Below are 16,458 nucleotides of genomic sequence, written 5' to 3'. Positions count from 1 at the left end.
CCTTGCAAAGTTTCAGCATATTAGGAGTTATATCAGCTTAGGAAATGTAAGATGAAATTTGACAAATTTATAGACGTTTGTGTGACTGGGGGTATACGTCATACCCCCAATCATACAAACATCTGTAAATTTTTCATTTTTCAATTTACATTTTCTCAGCTGATATTACACATGATATGCTGAAACTTTGCAAGGTTACTAAAGTAAAAGTGCTCTTTCTAGTGTTGGTATAGGTTTTTAATTTCAACTTATTTGAATTTTCGGCCGCCATTTTGGAGAAGGGTCTATTATGAGAGGTTCCCTTCATTTCACACTGGTAATCAGAACTTAGTTGCTAAATATCAAAGGAACTGTGTTCACGAATAGACAATACACATGTCACGGGTGTTAACCATTTAAGCCGTAACAGTGATCAGCATCAAATTTCTCCCTGTAACATCAATGCTTATTCAAACCCTGAGGTCATGAGAATAAAGGATCACCTTAGGCGAATTTTCTTGATATTTTAACAACTTCTCCACAGAACTTTTATAACAATAGTATGGGGACAAGATAGGAGAATTTACAAGTTCTTTGATATTAGGGTTTGATGCCAGAAACAATGAACAACAACTGTATGGTAGGGTAAAAACACATCGCAAGATTAACAAATACTTACCTTCCTCGGTGGGTGCAAAACCACAATGGAGCCATCGGCCTGATACGATATAACGCACACGTGGATAAACCTGTCTTCGTGATTGGTTACTTGAATCACGAGCGCGTCACCCGAGCCGTCTATAACTTTATATCTTCTGCGGTAAGCCAGTGAGTTCTCAAGCTCGACTTTGTGTGCCCGAAAGGTTGGCGGGTCTCCTGCAATAAGGAGAAAATAAAAGTTACCATGTTGCACCAAAACAGCCGCAGCAGGCACAGAAGTCGCCAAAACAACATCAACATCCTTCAATGGAGTAGGCCAGAGTTCAGCTGCTCCCTTCAGTCTTAGAAGTGAGGAGCACTGGCACAGCTTTCGAATAGTGCCTGGTAATGAAGCCTTGCTGAGGCAGAGGCATTTGAAACGTTCAGGTTACAAATAAAACAGCTATCAGTAAATCAGACATCAAAATAAATCACTTTATGTAAGTGTCAATGTATTTAGCACAGAACAATAATTGGGGACACTTTCCAGATCGAATTGGAATTTCGGGCCAGCAGGCCAAACTGTTGGCTAGTTAATTGCTGGGTTAGTAGGCCACTCCACCAGTAATTGCACCTTTCGCTTAGCTCTTAATAATTTGGTCTGTCAGTCAACCGGCCAACTGATCGAACGGTCATTCCATCAGACAGCGTACCAGCCTGTCAGTCAGAGAGCCAGCCAATCAACAAGACAGCCAGACAATCTCTACTGGATCTATCAAAATGTACAATCTGACTTTGCACTGCTCCCGCCTCATTCTTTACAAAAAGTGCTGAGAAATGCCGCCTGCAATACTTACCTCCAGAGAGATCAGTAGTTTGGATGGCTTTAGCTATCAGCTCATTCTTCTTGTCAGGGGAACCTTTGAAAGATGGCACGTTTTTCACTTTGAACACTTTAAAGCTTACGTTTGTAAGCATGTTGTCATTTGCGTGCTTTGGTTTGATGGCAAACTTGTGGCGAAAATACTTGGATAAATTCTTCGCCATCAGATGTTCATCTCCAGTCAGGTGGTAGGGAACTATCATTCGCCCATACTGGCAGGCCCGCCAGCACTGTTTACTATATGACAAAGTAAAGCAAATGTTTTATATACTGGCAAGCTTTATCTAAGCTTACCTATGTGATGATTGCTTAGGTAGATAGATGGGTAGATAGGAGGATACTGTTACGTAAGTATGAAGGCAGGTAAGAAGGGAGAAGCGTAGATAGGGGCCACGCTATAGGTAAATATGTAGCAGACTAGATGGGTAGGTAGGAGGTAGGTAGGTAGGTAGGTAGGGAAGATAGGTAAGATAGGTAGATAGGTGGGTAAGGTAGGGAGGATGGGTAAGATAGGTAGGTAGGTGGGTACGTAAGGTGGGTAAGGCAGGTAAGGTAGGTAGCTAGGTAAGGTGGGTAAGGTGGGTAAGTCAGTAGGTAGGTAGGTAGGTAGGTAGGTAGGTAGGTTGGTAGGTAGGTAGGTAGGTAGGTAAGGAAAGGTAAGTAGGTAGGTAGGTAAGTAGGTAGGTAAGGTAGGTAAGTAGGTAGGTAGGTAGGTAGGTAGGTAGAAAGGAAGGTAGGTAAGGTAGGTAAGTAGGTAGATAGGTAGGTAGGTAGGTAGAAAGGAAGGTAGGTAAGGTAGGTAAGTAGGTAGATAGGTAGGAAGGAAGGTAGGCAAGGTGGGTAAGGTAGGTAGGTAGGTAGGTAGGTAGGTAGGTAGGTAGGTAGGGAGGGAGACATTTAGTTAGGAAGAAGTAAAATAGGTAAGTAGAAGGGCACATTGGTAGGTTGATAGGGAGGTAGATCAGTGGTAGGTAGGTAGGTAGGTAGGTAGGTAGGTAGGTAGGTAGGTAGGTAGGTAGGTAGGGAGGGAGACATTTAGTTAGGAAGAAGTAAAATAGGTAAGTAGAAGGGCACATTGGTAGGTTGATAGGGAGGTAGATCAGTGGTAGGTAGGTAGGTAGGTAGGTAGGTAGGTAGGTAGGTAGGTAGGTAGGTAGGTAGGTAGGTAGGTAGGTAGGTAGATACATAGGTAAGTTAAGTATGCAGGTAAGTTTGTAGTAATTAGGTAAGTGGGTAGGTAGGTGGTAGTTAGATGGGTAGGTGCTCTGGCCTTGTAGCTCAGTCAATAGGAACCTGTCTGGCCTCATAGCTCCGTTGGTGGAGCAACGGTGATTAAATCCAGTTGTGGGTTCGATTCCCACCAAGGTCAAATTTTTTCGTTTACTTCGCCTCATGTGCTCTCTCATTTCCTAACTTGGGCTAACGCTCAGTGGGAAATTCATAGGTTCACTTTAGCACTAAAACATACACTGCAGAGTTACAGTCAACCCAGGTCACGCGTGAACGATATTTTTGAAATTTGAACGGAGTTTTGTAATTTACATGTCAGTTTTGAAAATCGCCAACGAGATTTCAGAGTTCCCGTATAAATTTCCCTGCCTTATTGACGGTATAAAGCTATGAATTTTTCTTCACATTGCAAAATTGAATATTTCAAGAATAACAATTGTTTCCCAAGTATTTTGAATCTTTTTTTTCAGTTAATGCGTCTTTTTCGGAACGATTTCCAGAGAGATGTCCAACGTTTCATTCACACGTCGGACATTACAAAGAGAAATTCGAATGTTCATTTCATTCTTGGAAATATTGTTCACGCGTGACCTGGGTTGACTGTAATTCTCTAATCCATCGTTTTAATTATACATACTCTTCAACGGTCGTGATGTCCAGGGTAACGCAATCTTGTCTTTCCTCTTCTTCGATGTTAAACATGTTTTGGGTTTCAAGAGACAAGACCATTCGGTGTCTGTCTTCTTCTGACAGCTCGGGAGGAGCAATCATAAGAATGGGCGTAAACATACTGTGACGGCGGCAAAGAATGGCTTTACACCCAACCTATGAATAATGAAAACAACTTGGCCTAAATGTTTGCAAACATTTCGAAAAATGTTCAGAACGAATTACGAGAAGTTCAATGAAGTTTTCTACGCGCGATTAAAACGCACAAACAACAGAAAGCAGTTAAGCATAAAACGAGTGAGTAAATGGGTATGCGAGTGAGTGTCAATGAATGAAATAAAGGCAGAACGATTGAGTGTTCAATGAATGAACTGCATTCATGGTCAAGAACTAAGGAAGACACAAGAAAAAAAACATTGAACGTAAGCAGGCAAACGCAAACGGTTAGGCGCAGGGAATGACGAGTAGGAAAACGAGGGTGAGCCGACTGACAGTTGGGTTTGTGTATTAATTACAAAAGGTAAAATAGGTAAAGCAAATACTTTTAAACAAGGTTAGATTTAAAGCTAGAAGAGGGTCCGTGCAAATCAAACAAGTATTTCAAACAAACAGAACGGAAACTCCTTATAAAAGCCAGCTACTGGGAGGCTTATCTGCTCGCTGTATACAGTGGCCGAGGATTTGAACAGGGGACTACTACGAAACAAATCCAGCTTGTGGTCAGAGATGGGACTCAAACCTTAGACCTCCAGAATATGGGTCCGCACCTCTTACCACTTGGCCATACTGTCTCCAATGAATGGTCACGAATGCATAGATCAATGTACAACTGTATTTACCTGAATTTTTCGATCATAATTATACGGCGTCGCACCGCGAGACTTCAGCATATCGATGTCGCCAGGATTGATCATTATCGTGTCTATGTAATACCCATAAATCTTTTCACGGTTTCGAGATGCAGCTGCTTCATCTGGGATATCTTCTCTGCAGATATCATATTCTCCCTCGACCACGCCATGCAAATGGCCGGCATTTAGAGAAACCTTATAAAATCCATCTTTGTCCCTCTTAACGTCAATAATTTCAAATGCATTCACCTGAGGAACTGTGCAAATAATAATAATAATAATTAATAATGATAATAATAATAATAATAATGATAATAATAATAATAATAATAATAATAAGAAGAAGAAGAAGAAGAAGAAGAAGATTGAAAAAGAAGAAAGAAGAAAAAGAAGAAGAAGAAGAAGAAGAAGAAGAAGAAGATTGAAAAAGAAGAAAGAAGAAAAAGAAGAAGACTAAAGAAGAAAGAAGAAAAAGAAGAAGACTAAAGAAGAAGAAGAAAAGGAAGAAGAAGAAGAAGAAGAAGAAGAAGAAGAAGAAGAAGAAGAAGAAGAAGAAGAAGAAGAAGAAGAATGAAGAAGTTAATGTAACACACTCAGGTCGAGTCCGATTGACCTTATAACCTCTAGCTTTAACGTTTAGAACTAACCAGACACTAACGAATTTATTATATATGTTTCCCAATTTACAAGGCACCTCTGGTCGCAAGAACAATAGCCTATTAACAGCTACCCTTGGACTTTTCAATTTCGATGTGTCAAAGGACGAAAAACGAAAGAAAATAGACAAAGAGCGTGCGCGCGTGAACCAGCGTCATTTTGGCGGGAAAACGAGATCGTCATTTGACACGACCTCGTTCCCAGGGTCCTCTCTCTTGGTTGCGTTTGGCAGGTTTGTGTTTTTACTAGTTTTTGCGAGAATGACGTAGTGGCGAAAACAAGTCCTCGAAGCGTAAGTGATCTCATCTTTTTTGAATCACGAAAGGGCTCAGGTATCATCATTCAAAGCAACTGTGATAGGTTCGTCGTTCACAAAGAGTAAAATGAAGCTTCCTTCTTTCTTCACTGGGGGCCTCTTCACGTGAGCCCAGTCGACCGAGCTGGCTCGGTTCCCGAGATCTTGCCTCGCCACTCTTTTCTTTACAAAAATTTCGATGTCAGTGTACATATGAGAAGGCGGGCTGGCCCGGTTACCGAGATCTCGGTAACCGAGCTGGAAATTTTTCCCATATAAACAGACTGTCCGGGACGAAACATTTTAAACTGCGCATGGCTTGTAAGGTCGCTGACAAGTGGGAACGCGGTTTAACGGGTATTTTGGGCGCCTTTAGGACATTTTTTATCTCGGTAACCGGGATTAAATTTCCCATATGAACAGAAGACAAAATTCGTCCCGCCTACCGGACGAGCCCGGTAACTGGGCTCATATGAAGAGGGCCTAACTTAAAGGCAAATCTCGTATTTATAATGGTACTTGTCTTAGAATCCAAAGCCTTAGGTCTCTATTGTTACTTTAAACTATTAACAGGCCATTTTGATTATGGCGTCGTTTGACTACAACTACGGTAACCAAAACAGGGGCACCCAACGACAGTTTTCTCTCAGATCCTTTGAAACGCTATTTTAGGCTATCTGGAGTGCCTTTAAAGCTATGTGGGTTCATTTTAGGCCGCGCTATAATATTTTTATCTGTTCGGTCATTCTAGGGGAACTTGAGTCTTTTCGAAATTACTAGGGCATCTTTGTCCATGTCCCGAAAACCTTAGGTCTTATTTCCTTTCCGAAAATCTTAGCTGACCTTTTTTCGGCAACCGAAACGACATTTTTATCAATCCGAAAACACTAGGCCTTACATTTCCCATATCACGAAAGTTTGAGGTTAAAATTCCCTTAAGAAAATTGACCTTCCGAACAGATAATTTATCGAAACGATCTGTTGGGTGCCCCTACCAAAACTTCATTTCGTTTTCCTTTTCAAATTCAAATTTAAAATCCCAGTGGACAGCAAAGAACAATTAGCACAAGAAAAAAAAACTGAAGGATTCTGGAAGTTGTAGTCAAATTAAGCCATGGTGAAAATGTCCCTATTACCGGCTCATTTCAATCAAATTTTTACATTCAGCAAATAGATATAATTATATCGTTAAAACTGCGAAAAAAGGTCGGCTAGCATAGTTTGTACTCTGAAGAAAGCAGCATTGCCAAAACGTCGGTTAAAAATCTTTAAAATAGCATTTTTGTCAAGCCAATGCAACAACAAGAGACCACATTTTAAATATTTTGCTTATAACTAAGTCTTCCTGTTGGGTACCCCTCGATTAGTTAATTGATTAATTAATTGTAATTAATTAATTAATTAATTAATTAACATTTTTACATTTTTCTCAACAAATCAAAAAACGAGTAAGTCGAAATACAGTCAACTCTCTCTAAGGCGGACACCCTCGGTACCAGATTTACTCTCCGCCTTAGAGAGGTGTCCGCCTTAGAGAGAGTTCATGTAAACTGATACCCGAACATCAAAACTGAAACCAGTGCTTTATTACTTTAATTACAGTGTACAATGTAGTCATGACGGGCCGACTGTGCGTCTTTTATATATTCCTTATGGAATCCTGCACTGTTCATACACACTTTGAACATTTGTGAATCAACCTTAACAAAACTCGTTTGTGTCGCTTGTTATTTGACAGTACGTGGAGTCGGGGTTCATAACCCCCATTCACTACGATAAAGACTTTGTAATGCTGCACTGTTGTTGCGTTGCAAGTCTGGCATCTTGTAGGCGCATGGATAGCAAAGTGCATAAGTAAAGAAAACGAGAAGATTACAACTGCGGTTGATCTAAATCAAGACGCGAAAAAGCGAAGGAAGAATACAAGTGACTCAACTGATTCCAGTAAACGGCAGCGCTAATGAGTTGTTGTATAAATGACGGGAAAAGTGACTTGAATGTTGTATTAAGACATGTTGTAAGGTCTGGTATATTTTATTAAAACCACTAATATCAGATTGCGCTAATTTTTCGGAATTTTGGACCTGTTATAAAATTTCAAAAGCATCCGGTGTCCGCTTTGAGAGTTTTTTTGAACCAACATGTTGGAAAAAAGTGTCCGCTGTCCGCCTTAGAGAGAGTTCAGTTACAGAGAAACAAGTGAAATTCGGCAGGGACTAAATTTACTGTCCGCCTTAAAGAGGTGTCCGCCTTAGAAAGGTGTCCGCTTAGAGAGAGTTGACTGTAATTGATTTGCTGATCAAAAACGTTCATTAATTAAAATCAATAACTATTCATGCTTAATTAATTATTTATTAAATTAAGAGTTAATTAATTAGTAGTCACCTGTATCAGAAGTACTAAATAACATCAAATCCATCTTCCCGCCTTCAAACTGTGGCGTTTGGTCGGTCCACCCTTTCTCCACAAATTTTCGTTTAATTAGGCTGAAAAAAAAATAAATAAAAAAGTAAAAATAAAGCTATCAAAGAAATACAGAAATTTCTCTTAATGACGGCACCTACTAATTAATACTGAAGTATTTTTGTGTGGTTTATCACTATGCGGGTAAAGCAGATCTTAGCAAGGGCTATGAAAATTCAAAAAGAAAATTGGGGGTAACAAAGCGTTTTTCAGAGATAATTAAGCAATAATATCTCTAAAAAGCACCAAAATTTTAAGCAATGTATGGGATTTTTTCCTAAATTGAACTGAAGATTAATTATCTCTGAAAAATGTATGGTTACCCCCAATTTTCTTTCGAGATACCAAAAGCATTTGCTAAATTCTATTTTCTCTGTATAGTTTTAAACTGTGCAAAAATATCCCTGTATCAGTAGGCACCACCCATAGGAAATGCGAGTATCTCGAGATGCGCAGAACGTATGCGCAGCAACAATAGAAGGCACTGTCCTTAAGTTTTTTCTCTCTTTAGCTATCTTCGGTAAATATAGGCTCGATTTCCGCCATGATATGGCTGGTAATCGAGCCTAAGGTAAATATTACATCAGTTTTGTTCACCTTTTGAGAATGCTGTAAGATATCTTCTTATTTTCTTGTCGTGCCTCATCAATAGCTTCTACCAATGCACGCGTTAAACACCCCTGGCCCTGTACCTCATATGCTTTCTGGTTGGATGAGCTGGCTGCTATATGGATGAACTTATCATGCTGTGATGGCTTCCAACCTTGCGCCTTCAGCATTCTGTTCCAGAATTCCTGCACGGGGTGCTTAAGTTGTGTTGGTAACTGCATTGGATTTGGGGGCTGAGTTTCTTGATGGGATTCATATTCATCTGGCTATCAAGGGGGTAAACAAAATGAACTGTTTTTTTCCTCTAAGCGAGGGAGTTAGAAACTGTGCTGCTGCATCGGTGAGGGAGTGGAAAAGAAGTTTGGTTTTATCAACGGAGTATACGTTTCTTTGGGAAAATCCAAATCCAGACTTTTGATCCAAGATCACTCGGATCATGGTGCATTAAAGGAACCAACAAATCCACTCTGGGTAATTAGGATTCGTCGGTTAATTCCTTTGATGCATCATGATTCGAGTGATCTTGGATCAAAAATCCGGATCTGGATTTTCCCAAAGAAATGCACCCACAGTAGATAAGGTTATTTGGCTAGCGTAAAGAGATTCGGCTGCTGACTATTGTAGTGTTAACCCTTTGTTAAAGCAAATAAAGGATTTTCGGTTTGTACAGTATGTGCAGGTTTCTATAGTGAGAGCAGTAACGCTACGCTACTGGTAGGAGCATGGTGGTGTGGACCGGCTTAGCTCCCACCCACATTACCAAGCTTAATAATAATAATAATAATAATAATAACAGCAACAACAACAACAACAACAACAACAACAATTATAATAATAATAATAATAATAATAATAATAATAATAATAATAATAATAATAATAATATTATAATAAACACATGTGTCCTGGGATTTTTTACTCTGAATGTTTGCTGGCTGATTTTCTGGCATAGTTAAGCTTTACGTATTGTTAATTTTCATAAGTCAATTTTTTGTGAGTTGGATATTTTAAAATTAGAACTTTTAACTTGTAAATAGCTTGGAATATGTTAATAAAGAGATAATAATAATAATAATAATAATAATAATAATAATAATAATAATAATAATAATAAATTATAATAATAATACATTTCTGTCTGTATGTTTGTATGTATATATAATAATGTATACATGGGCAAACAAACAACAAATTATTGCATGTATTTAATGGGATTGCTTTGGCAATCTGTTTTCAAACAGAAAATAAATAATCCAATTTAAAAAACAAAGGGATCATCTTCTACAATGGACCAGCCATTCAGGCGGTATCATAATATTACACTGTTAATACTGTTAGTACATGCAATGCGATTGGTCATATTTTTGTGGGTGGTATTTCACTGTACGGCCCACTAAATTTCCCTTGACTTTAACTAGTTTCCTTTCCCATGCGCCCTATTTAATTCAGACATATGATAAATATCTTACTAACCTCATTTTCTCGGTCCATACTGGAAGTTACGGATCCTCTTTATTTGGCCTGTGGCCTTCATGCCTTGGCCATAAATCAACAGGAAAAAACTTGGTCCGTAACTTACAGTACAGACCTCGAACCCAGTTAGTAATAGGTATATGTCACCTCGGTACATTCTTGACCCATCTGTACACTGGGTACTGCGCTAGTTGAAAGGCCTTCAGGAACTGAAAAGGCCAGGCCATCAACCTGTTCTGATGGTTGCTTTAGATGTTTGACACAAGCAGATTTTATTTTTTCACAGTATTTGCTGATGTACTCATCAGACAAGTTAAGCTGCAGAAAATATAAATATTAAGAAATTAGAAATAGAAATTACAAATTAGGATGGGGAGAGACTTATAATATTAAAGCGATGATTCCACACCAAGGTGTGGTTAATCAGTTGTTGATCAATCCTCTACAAATTCAAAATAGCTCTAGCAGAGAGAGCATGTACTTTATAACATCACTTGGGTTTCAGTGCTTTCAAGATGAAACATTTGTGTCATCTCTCTATTCAGAATAAAGGGAATGATGACAAAAATGAGAAACCTTGATTTTACACAAATTCTCCCAACTAATTTTATAAGAAATAACTGAAGAATAGGAAGGAGAATATTCATTCTGATACCGGGGCTTTAAGAGCTATAAGTATTGCATATCTGTCTTTTCCACTGAAAATTTAGAAAATTTAGTCTGCAAGCTGTGGTACGAAGTCAAGACTATATATTGTAGCTTTACCTCATAGTGGAACACTTCACTTGAATCACAAACTAAGGCCAGTCGACCAATCAGTGATTAGGCATTTCTTTGATACCATTATTTTAGTATCAATTGATGAAGAGTCCTAGCAATGATCCATCAAATTAAAGTGTCGGGATTAAGTGCAAGAAACCACTGTGAGCCACTTCAAGTCATATTAATATTTTTAATAGTATTATTAATCTATTATTATTATTATTATTATTATTATTATTATTATGAATCTTTAATTATAATCAATTATATATATAATTTCTTTTAAAAATTGTGATTTCAAAATGGGTGTAGTAAAGTGGTATAATTGAACTTCGTGTCGTGCAATTTTGGTCGGAAATCATATGCGTGCCATTTCAAATCGAATTCCGGCCCTGTGCGCTCGTTTTGAAATCATGCGTATGATTTCAGACCAAATTGCACTCCACTAAGTTTAATTACCATTATGTACCATTTTTGGCTTTAGAGTAGGGCCTTCCTTAGCACCATATCCACGGTACAAGCGACCAGAGAAACAGCAATCAAATATGGTATTGACCAGGCAGTCTTTTTGGATTAACCTCAAAAGGTGAGGCTTGAAGTGTTCACCTGTTATGCACACATCATATATGTGGTACTGGTCAACCTACAGAATAAAAATAATTACATATTGTTATATACCTAGACTACGCAACAAAGCACTGTGATTGGTTGATTCTTGGTCACATGCCCCTGATCAAATACAGATGTATCCCGACCAGGATACAATTCCGCAGTTGTTGCCCTCTCAGTTGTTTGTTTGTTTGTTTTGCATCAGGACTCTTGGGAAAACAAAATTAACTGTTTCCCTTGGGACACTTACATTAATTAATTGGAATGTACATAATGTTCAGTGAATTAAGAGTCCTAATAAAAGTGTGACGTCACAAATATTTCAATTTTTTAAATTATGGGATTTGTTCGTATGATCGGAAAGAGCATGATGCAAAAAGGCCTACTTGCCAAAAATCAGCATCTTATTGCTATTTGGGGTCGAGAAATTAGCTCTGTTATGCCCCGATGACTCCATACAAATCCTTTTAATTTTGCCACAGTTCCAAACGTTTGGATATATCTCGATCCCAGATCGCAAATAAGATGGAGATTTTTCGTAAGTAGGCATTTTTCATCATGCTCTTTCTAATTATATGAAAAAATCCCTTAATTTCATAAATTTAGTTTTTATAACGTCATCACTTTAGGACTCTATTTGGACAACTGTTTATAATAGCAAATGTCTGCCACAACTTTGACAGTTTGGTCTGAGCACATCTACATGCATCTTTGAAAGCTAGAGTCTTGAAGGGAGGAGAGACAGGGGGGTAAAAAGGAAGTGGAAGAGGGGGAAAAGACGACACGGGTGGAGAGGAAAGGGACGTTATAGCTGTTACAATCTTGGACATAATAAAAGGAGAAATTTACCATACTCTCCCTCCCCTAGTCCCAATCAAATCAATGATGAATGTCATTTTCAAAACATCAAAACATGTCATTTTCCACCACTGAGGTGGGGACAGGCTGGGGCCTTCAAAATTGTCTCAGATTATAGGTTTGACAGGCTGACATACGCTACAGAAATTAATAGAAGAAAGACAATGCTTGCAGTCTAAAATTACTGGATGTGATGAATTGACGGTCTTAATATTACAGATGTAGGAGGTCTAAACTCTTCATGCATGTACATGACTGTACAGCTGGGGGTTTATAGATGAGTGAGAATTTATCTTACCATTTGCGTGGTGAGACCAGCGGGAAGCAGGCCCTGATCATGCTCAGCCGTTAATTGGTAACCATGCCCACTGAAGTAAATGACGACCACTGATCCTTTCTCAGCAGTGAATGAGAGTTTCTCCAGGGAGGAGAGGATCTTGTCGCGAGATGCCTCGTTACCCAAAAGAGTCTTTTAAAAAGGATTAAAAAAAAAAAGTAAAACTGTAAATGGTTTGAACCCAGGAGTTGTGTAATATGTAGATAATTAAATTACAATCATCTGGGTAATGCATCAGTCAATTCCAACAGTGCCCATCCCCCCCCCCCCCCCTTCCCACGGCCGACCCCTAGCCTGGGAATAAGGTTTTTTTTTTTTTTAAATAAACTGGCAAATGCCCCACCGCCTGGACAAAATAGTTTTTCAAATGCCCGGGGTGGTGGCTCAAACACGTCAAAAATGTTTTATTTTCTTCGTTTCTCGTCTTACTTTCAGTAAAATCTAAGGTTATTCAGACCAAACTAAGTCCTGTTGCCTTTAGTTAGTTCAAAAATAGGTCATTCTACAGCTCTAGCGTCCCATTTTATGTCCTATCTAGACGCATTCAATAAGAAACTTACTGTATTTGTCAATGAATTTGTCATTAAGAAAGCACAATGCTGTAGTGTGAAAAGAGTGAGATGGTCAAATGCCCCGGGGTAATTGGGTAGAAGGCTAATGCCAGACTCCCAGGATGGACAATGTGGGAAAATGCCCCACTATTGCCCTGGGGGGGCGGGGGGATGGGTACAGCTGGAATTGACTAATGCATAAGTGTCAAGTCCTGAAAAGTACTTTTGAGGTGACATAGGAGAGATTTAATTAGAATAGCATTTAAGGAAAATAGAAAACATGAAATTCCTGTTGATATTTTTTTTTTAGATGGGAATAATACAAAAAAACTCTGACCTTTGATGCTAATGGTACTCAATTTTTCCGTGAAACTGAAAACAGTGAGCAGCAAATGTAGGATAAACAATTGGTTACACGGTCATTTCTGTCATTCGTTTGCATAAATGTAATATTTCTAAATCTCTCTACTGACTGGTCCATCTATTTTGTGGTTTAATTTGTTCGGTCCTGCTCGAGTTAGTAGTTTTGAATTGACCACTTCCCTAAGTGCAAATGTTATTGTGCCACTGGGCATTATGCCGTTCTCTGGAATAAACGTGAGAATTTTTATTGTAGGGACTGTCTTGAAAGTAAAAAAAGGTGAATTCAAAACTTTCTGACTACCTCAATATCCTCTGACTGGAATCCACTGTTAGAGAGCATGTCTTTCATCAGCCTCACATCATTTTCGGGGCCATCAAGAGGGCCACAAATCTCCCTGGGTAGGTCTGGCGAATAGCTTGGACCAATCAAGAGTGCTCGCTTTGCAGCCATCTACCATGTAATAAAAGAAGGAAATATTTTCAGTACATTTTAATTATGCCATCAGTCTATGCCTTTAATTAGTATGATTTCACAAGTAACGTAACATCATCATTGGACCATGTGTTTTATAGTTAGCTGTAGTGATTGCCATGGTAGTGATCGCTATCTAAGTCATATGTCAACCAAATTATAGCAGTGTTCTGTCTACCAGTTTTTGATGAAATGTTAATATATATTGAGATATCAACAAAGTGTCAAAAATAAAGATCGACAGTCTATTGACAAATATATTTCGGCCAATAGACCTTTTTCATAAATGGCGGCCGATAAATTATTCCTTTGTTTTCGTGAAAATGAGCCTTACTAGCCTTGTCAGCAAGTGCAAAATTCAAAAAGATTTTTACTCTGAAATGAGGTTAGTTAATAGTAGGGCTAATTAACATATATTGAAAAGAATAATAAATCGGCCACCATTTATGAAAAAGGTCTATACTTTCTGTTTCTTTAAGTGTTGAAATTTTGATGAAGTATCACTGATGTGCTGGTGTATTGCTAGCTATATCGGCTGACAGACACCTCGGTTGATGTGTTGACCGACATACTCAGTGTAGTCAAGTACGTTGTACAGGTTTGCAGAGATGATTCCGCATGCGTATTTATGCAACACAGGAAAAATGAATGTTGTGATTAACATGTCAGAACCAGTGAGTCAGCTAGCCAGAATGTAAAGATGGAACTGTTTCTGATAAAATTGCCAGGCTGAATGCATGCCAAATTAGAGCAACTTTAGAGAAATTTGGATTCCAAGCACAAATTGTCACTTAACACCCATTTTAAAGTCAAGACTTACCAGTAATTAATACAGTGAGTAGGTTGGTGTAGAGTTCCTTCTATAGCCTGGTTTGAATGAGGCACCTTACATGGACCATGCACATGCATAAAATGTTTCTCAGTCTCTCTTTTCCCTTAATGTATGCTCACTGACATTAATTAGAAACCAAAATTAAAATAGGTGTCAAGGTTTAATTTAATTCTTATGGCTTTCCAAAAGTGAAGGTATATCTTTTTCATTTTTCAACGTCATGGCGAACAAACTAAAAATACTACAGTGTAGATCTTGAAAATTATTATTTATTGTTATTTGAGATGAAGGCTTTAAACACTTTTCCATCATTCATTAAGTCAATTGATAACTAAAGGATAATCTGCATGTGCATCTATTCCGGGATTATACTCCCACACACAAGGATTTTTGTTTTGCACCTCCCCCCCCCCCCCCCCTTATTTCGGATGGCCTTCGTTGGGGTGTGTATGGATTTTTTCCGGAACTGCACAATAAGGCAACATACCAGTACATTGGCCAAAATAAAAATTGAAGATTAGTATTTTCTTATCCTCTCTTTTACATAAATTCACCCACTCATTAGAAACCGAATTTAAAGATGCTAAATAAAGTTTTTATGCCTTCCAGAAAGTGAAGTTAATTTTGTTGCATTTTTCAACTGTAACCATAGCTAATAAACTAAAAATGGATGTTAAAAATTCAAGAAAAGCCTAAACACAAACACCAAAAAATTCAATCAAAATTAATAATCACAGGAAACCGTATGTTCGATTTCAACTGATTTCGGACATTTGTCAATTGAATAAGATCAACTTTTATCGACAACCATCGTTTTTAATTTGATTGTATATGGGAATTATTGATAAATGTAATGTCCTGATGAATAAAGAACCAAACATTTGTCATTGAAGGATGCTATAATGCAGACAATGCAGGACACCCGAGATCTCTTTTCCAATGCTCTGTAAATATACTCACTAATTAAGAAATTGTGCTGGAAGTTTAGCAAGGTTTTCTATCTTCATTATCCAATGTGCTAAAAAATTATGGAGGTTTTAAAAATTGTCAACAAAATTCTCACTTGAAACTTTAAGACATGTACAATGCAGGCAACAGCTGAATAAATTTGATATGTAAATTTATTAAGTCATTTAAAGCTTAGCTTAATAATTATTATTCACTGAGCTTTATATGATAAGCCTAATAGTAAACACTTTTATTTATCATAATTAGTAAGATTAAGTCCATAAGATTTTATTTGCCAGGGTCAACACAGCCATTGAAGGCCGGTAACCGTCATCCCCCTATCCTATATATACTAATGACCCACTCATACGAAAATGAAACTAGAATAAGCTTAGTAAGCTTTTTCGTGGATTCCGGGAAGGATTTGCATTATTTTCCAAACTTCCCTGCTTGACGAAAGCGAAGTTTGAAGAACCACGCACAAAATAAAATCATGTAAGAATAACATAACTGGAAGCAAATTTTTAAAAAAATACTGAAGCTTATGCCTTAATTTGTGGACTCCTCGTGCAATTTGCAGCCTTTTGAAAGTAGGCTGTACAACGAACGTACAATGTAAGCTTAGTCCGAAAGTCAGATCCATATTAAACCTACACCCAATTGTGTTCAATGGCATCCTAGTTTATATCTTCCCAGGCATGTACTGTAGCGCATTGAATCAAAGAATCAGAGATAATTTTTCTCAGATCGAACAAAACTCACGAATCCATTCTATGCAAAAAACATGAAACCTATTTGTATCGACCTGAAACCGGAAGTAATCTATGTAAAGTTTAGGTCACTTACAATATTTGAAGCAAACGTCTCAAGTTATCCTTTTAGTCCCAGTGTACGTGTGCAGGTTTGCGCTATACGAGCCAAGATACTGAAACTTCCTGAATTTCCCCGATCGGTTAAACATTACCGATCATATAAACC

At 38.1% G+C, this 16,458-nt stretch overlaps 1 protein-coding gene and 1 long non-coding RNA gene across 2 annotated transcripts in view; both read right to left on the bottom strand.

Moving 5' to 3' along the window:
* The window catches only part of LOC146475421 (uncharacterized), a 120,981-nt gene that overhangs the window by 66,221 nt on the left and 38,302 nt on the right, over window positions 1-16,458 (bottom strand). The window lies entirely within an intron of this gene.
* LOC146475426 (uncharacterized) overlaps window positions 1-16,458 on the bottom strand; it is a 20,609-nt gene extending 4,151 nt beyond the window's left edge. The window contains exons 1-11 of the mRNA XM_085115843.1: window positions 16,327-16,458; window positions 13,530-13,679; window positions 12,276-12,446; window positions 10,980-11,153; window positions 9,896-10,066; window positions 8,264-8,541; window positions 7,589-7,689; window positions 4,240-4,508; window positions 3,369-3,556; window positions 1,476-1,738; window positions 659-855 (exon numbers count right to left, since the gene is read on the bottom strand). Of these exons, the coding sequence (XP_084971969.1) occupies window positions 659-855; window positions 1,476-1,738; window positions 3,369-3,556; window positions 4,240-4,508; window positions 7,589-7,689; window positions 8,264-8,541; window positions 9,896-10,066; window positions 10,980-11,153; window positions 12,276-12,446; window positions 13,530-13,679 (1,962 nt within the window). The 5' untranslated portion in view covers window positions 16,327-16,458. The remainder of the gene's footprint in view (window positions 1-658; window positions 856-1,475; window positions 1,739-3,368; window positions 3,557-4,239; window positions 4,509-7,588; window positions 7,690-8,263; window positions 8,542-9,895; window positions 10,067-10,979; window positions 11,154-12,275; window positions 12,447-13,529; window positions 13,680-16,326) is intronic.

The sequence above is a fragment of the Pavona decussata genome, unplaced genomic scaffold (assembly GCF_977016875.1).
Source record: "Pavona decussata unplaced genomic scaffold, jaPavDecu1.1 SCAFFOLD_84, whole genome shotgun sequence".
NCBI lineage: Eukaryota > Metazoa > Cnidaria > Anthozoa > Scleractinia > Agariciidae > Pavona > Pavona decussata.
This window is presented reverse-complemented; position numbering and strand designations above follow the sequence as displayed.